Below are 4,615 nucleotides of genomic sequence, written 5' to 3'. Positions count from 1 at the left end.
TGTACTTGTGCTATACGGAATGATACTCTGATATAATATTTGTAAGCTATGTTATTCGTTCCATTATCGGTTAACTGTTGTGCAATTAATCGTTTCTGTAATAGCTTACTGTTTCTGTTTAATCGATTAAGACTGTTCTGTTAATCGATTATCCTTGTTCTGTTAATCGATTAAGTTTGTTCTGTTAATCGATTATCTTCATCCTGTAATCGATTAATTAGGGGTGATTCAGCATTAAGTGTTGAGTTTCGAAAAGCGACTATTCTAACCGCTACACCTATTCAACCCCCCCTTCTAGGTGTATTGTAACCACTGATACCTAACAATTTCCAATGGCCATATTCCCAATGGTCATATTCCCAACAACCATATTCTCTACTCTCCTTTAGAGTTTCTTTTTATTTCACACCCCCAAAATCCTCATTAATGGACCATTAGTTTATTGTTGAAAACCATCAAATTCCAAAATCTCCCACTCGAAATTAAAAACTTATTTTCAAGAATTTTTGTGGTCTTAATAAGATTGTGCGTAAATAAATGTGTCATGCAACTTGAATCTTTGCATAGTGAATAAGACTAGATTTTACCAGAGTGATTCGTAGTCTTGAACTCTATCTCCGACTTCAAACCACACACAACCTTTTCAAAGATGTATTCTATAAAGTCTGTGTATTAAAGGTCATGCACGTCTATCTTAGTATAGTGAACTCTATATAAATTTAGGCCCTAAATTTTATAGGAAACATACCCCACTTCCGCATTCACATAGGTGCCCTAACTTTATACCTTAGATATACTATAGGAGTCATGCTTATCATAATTTTAAAGCATATTCATTCTCATATCACTTCATAACTTGTTCTTACCCATTGAATTTTTTTTTTTTATCTTCATTTAGTTAGGTCGGGTTACCATCATGGAATTTCTCTCTAATCCTTTCATGAAAGGATCTACTAAGTTATTCTCAATGCTTACATATTCCACTCTAACAACTCCTGTAGAGAGTAACTCTCCAATAATGTTGTGCTTACGACATATTTGTCATTTCTTACTATTATAAAAATGGTTCTCAATCTTTGCAATTGTCACGGTACTATCACAATGAATGAACATAGCTGGTATCAGCTTTTCCTTAGGGGAATCTCTACAACTCTTGTAGAGAGTAATCCTCTAATAGTGTTGTGTTTACCACGTATTTTTCATTTCTCACTGTTAAAAAATGGTTCTCAATCTTTGAAATTGTTGCATACTATCACAATTGATCAACATAGCTGGTATCAATTTTTCTAATAGGGGAATCTCTATAAGCAAGCTTATCAACCAACTTGCTTCTTCACTAGCTGTCGCTAGTGCTATCATCTCAGCTTCCATGATGGATTGAGCCAAAGTAGTTTGTTTTTTTGACTTCCAAGAAACAACCCCACCAACTATGCTAAATATATTGCCACAGGCGGCTTTGGAATCATATGAAAGAGTGTTCCAATTAGTATCGCTGAATCCTTATAGCACAATTGGAAACCTTCGGTAATATAATCCAAGGTTTATTAGTTTCTTAAGGTACCTCATTACCCTTTCTATAGGATACCAATGCTCCATACTAGGTCTACTAGTAAACCTGCATAATAATCCTACAACGTATGCATATTCATGTATAGTGCAATTAGTGGCATACCGAAGACTGCCAATGATGCTAGCATACTCAATTTGTCTTACACCCACCACAACAAAAATATCCTTTAGCCACGGTCACAACCATGGCTAGTGTTCATAAAAACCGTAGCTAATTATGTTAGCCATGGTCGCCGCAAGTGAAGCAATCAATGGCGTTGCTAAATATTAGCCACAGTCATTTTGCAATATAGCTATGCTTCCCTAAAGTGTGGTAACATTTAATTTGCCACAGTTCTATTTGTTCTGCTACAGTAACAACCGTGGCTAATTTGATGATTTAGCATTAGAAATGTTTGTACAAATGATTACCACACTTCAACCGTGGCTAATTAAATTAGTTACGATTTATTCTATTTTCATACATATTCCTCTTCCTGTTGCGCCGATTGTGTAACAATATTTATATTCAATAATACATTGGTAAAAGGTAATACTAAGAAATTAAATAAAAAGAAATTAATAATTGATATTAATTGAAATTTGTAGAAAAATTAATACTAAGAAATTAGACTCAATATCTCAAATTATAATCACATTCATCTTAAAATAATTCACAAATACAGGAGCATTAATAAGTTCACATAATATATGTATCATTCAAACCATTTGTTGAAACATTCCAAATTTGGTTAAAACTATGGGAAAGATAAATACACAAGCATTAATATTTCTATAGCAAAAGTTTCACGCATAATCACAAGGAACTTCTAGCCTTGCCCGCTTGATCACTACAACATCACCTTGATCATTTCCTGCTTTCGTCTCCATTGCTACATAAATTGAATCAATCATATCATCCAGTAGGCTAAAGTATGTCAAATCACAATCTATAACAGAATCTTTGGCTTCGAATGTGGCATATTAATGCTAATGTGTTGTGGACTTGATTTATAAGTAAAAGGATGGTACACATTAGCAATAAGGAATAGTAGTCTCACAAGAGTTTTCCTCTGTTTGAAAAACATTTGTAAAGTCTTATAGATATATCATGTAAAAAGTACAATTAGCCAATAATATTAGGGGGATAATAGAGTATGTAATGGTAGTGAAATAATGAAAGAATAGTGTTTAATCAATTAGCTAATAATATTAACATTTTCCTCATAAGAAAGCAATTCCCTGCAATAAGAAATTAGGTACTAAAGAAATTTATAAGATCTTAAATCATGAACTAGTAACACTAGTCCAATATCTTCAATGTTGATCATAGTTTATTACCATGAGAAAACAAACATGTCAAGTTTATTGTTTATAGTTTATTGTTTATATTACCTTGTCCATGATTCTTGGAGCTGACGAACCTTCTTCTTTGTGTCTTCTAATGTTTTACTCTTGTCTTCATTGTGATCACCTACTCCACCTTAAGTAAATCATGATGATTACAATCACTTAAGTAAATCAAACAATATGTAGAGAGACATACCAAACATCATGTGGTTCATCTTAACTTAACATTTTCCTCAGGTTTGATGCACTTGACAAATCTATTAGGTAGATCATATATGAACTTCTCTTCCACAAGGGTAAAAATGTGTAAGGTTTGATGCACATTGTGGAGAATATCAACCAAGAACTGAGAATGGATGGTAAAAAGTAAGTATACAATTAAAAGAAATGAAACCATATAAATTTAAATACCCTCCTATGATTAAACGATGCATTTCCTGCTTTCGTCTCCATTGCTACATAAATTNTGGCAACTTCTCCATTTGAGCTTCTTCATTCAGTATATAACAATATTGAGTATATAACAATATTAATTTGAGCTTCTCTATATTGTGACACTATTAATCCATACACAGTCCATGCAATTGGGCAAATCCAGTAATACCAAACCCACCACTTAGGAATTTTCTGAAAATGGCAAAGTTGTTATAGGAATTATGTTAGTAAACATTACAAGAGTTATCCAATATGTTCATGCTATATATTATATCATATAGGTACACAAAAATGTATTATTATTTATATTATATCCAAAGTAGAGTGGTACTTACTGGTCTAGCAATAAAGAAACCAGAGAAGAGATTGAAGAGTCCATAGAATGCAGCTCCAAAGATTGATGCTACTTGGTGGTTTGGTGTAATGGAAACAGTCATCATACCATAGTATGTGAAGTATAAGAAGGTAAAGAAGCTCACAAATAAGAACCAAAACACCTTTGCCACTTGCCATTCAAAGCTCACCATAGCATACACTATGAATGAGAAAAGCATAGTTTGAACAAAGCAATATGGTATTTCAATAATAACCTGCAAATGAGATAGCAGTGTCAGCATAATAAGAGAAATATATTGGAAAAAAGTATATACCTTTTTATCCTTCCATTTAACATGTTTTATATATTTGAAGTACTTATTAACAAAAGAATCATGGGTTGAAAATGCTATCTTTGGAACTCTTGTTTGAAGGAAATATATCCTCTAACCTGTGCAATGGCATAAGGTAAAGCAGAATACATTCCAGCAGCTCTTTCTCTATAGAATACTGTTCTTTCAATGGCTACAACTGGTTGAACAGTTTGGCAATTGTTAACACCAACAAAAAAGAGAGAGCCATACATTGCTCCTATAATGGTGGTCAAGTTACCAGAGTTGCTCCTGTAAAAAGATGAGAAGAAAAATTTAACTAAAACCATGAACAAAATGGTTGAAAAAGGGGTTAGTTTTCATCATAGTAGAGCAACTTTCAAACCTTTTTGTGCCAACTTTCCAAAATACAGTTCCAACCACTAGAGCAACAAGCAAGGTAAACATATATCTGACAAGGTTATAATCTGGACTCCTCCAATAAGTAAGATACTGCTTCCATAGGCATGATTTAAATTGTCCCATAGTTGGTTGAGAATACTGACTAGGGAAATACAAGTCTTTTGCTCCAGGAGGTGGTACACTTAACTCCTTTACAAGTGCTTTGTTTCTCCTGCTCATAAGCACATATATCA

The 4,615-nt window shown here is 33.2% G+C and overlaps 1 protein-coding gene and 1 long non-coding RNA gene across 2 annotated transcripts; both read right to left on the bottom strand.

Annotated features, from left to right (window-relative positions):
• Window positions 2,326-3,241, bottom strand: LOC109326554. Its single transcript, XR_002105256.1, has 3 exons — window positions 3,095-3,241; window positions 2,944-3,031; window positions 2,326-2,441 (listed from the first exon to the last, which is right to left on the bottom strand). It is a non-coding gene; the product is annotated as an uncharacterized LOC109326554 (long non-coding RNA).
• On the bottom strand, window positions 3,381-4,608 carry LOC109326153 (ABC transporter G family member 36-like). Its single transcript, XM_019558830.1, has 4 exons — window positions 4,366-4,608; window positions 4,100-4,271; window positions 3,669-3,923; window positions 3,381-3,525 (listed from the first exon to the last, which is right to left on the bottom strand). The coding sequence occupies exons 1-4, from the start codon at window positions 4,599-4,601 to the stop codon at window positions 3,391-3,393; spliced, it is 798 nt and encodes a 265-aa protein (XP_019414375.1). The 5' UTR covers window positions 4,602-4,608; the 3' UTR covers window positions 3,381-3,390.

Source organism: Lupinus angustifolius, chromosome LG14 (genome assembly GCF_001865875.1).
Source record: "Lupinus angustifolius cultivar Tanjil chromosome LG14, LupAngTanjil_v1.0, whole genome shotgun sequence".
NCBI lineage: Eukaryota > Viridiplantae > Streptophyta > Magnoliopsida > Fabales > Fabaceae > Lupinus > Lupinus angustifolius.
The sequence above is the reverse complement of the archived record's forward strand: the minus strand, read 5'-3'. Positions and strand labels throughout refer to the sequence as shown.

Coding starts and splice junctions, on each gene's coding strand:
- LOC109326153 (XM_019558830.1), bottom strand. CDS start 4,601: ATGAGCAGGAGAAACAAAGCACTTGTAAAGGAGTTAAGTGTACCACCT. Junction 4,272..4,365: donor TGGAAAGTTGGCACAAAAAG/GTTTGAAAGTTG, acceptor ATCTTTTTACAG/GAGCAACTCTGGTAACTTGA. Junction 3,526..3,668: donor GTTTCTTTATTGCTAGACCA/GTAAGTACCACT, acceptor TGCCATTTTCAG/AAAATTCCTAAGTGGTGGGT.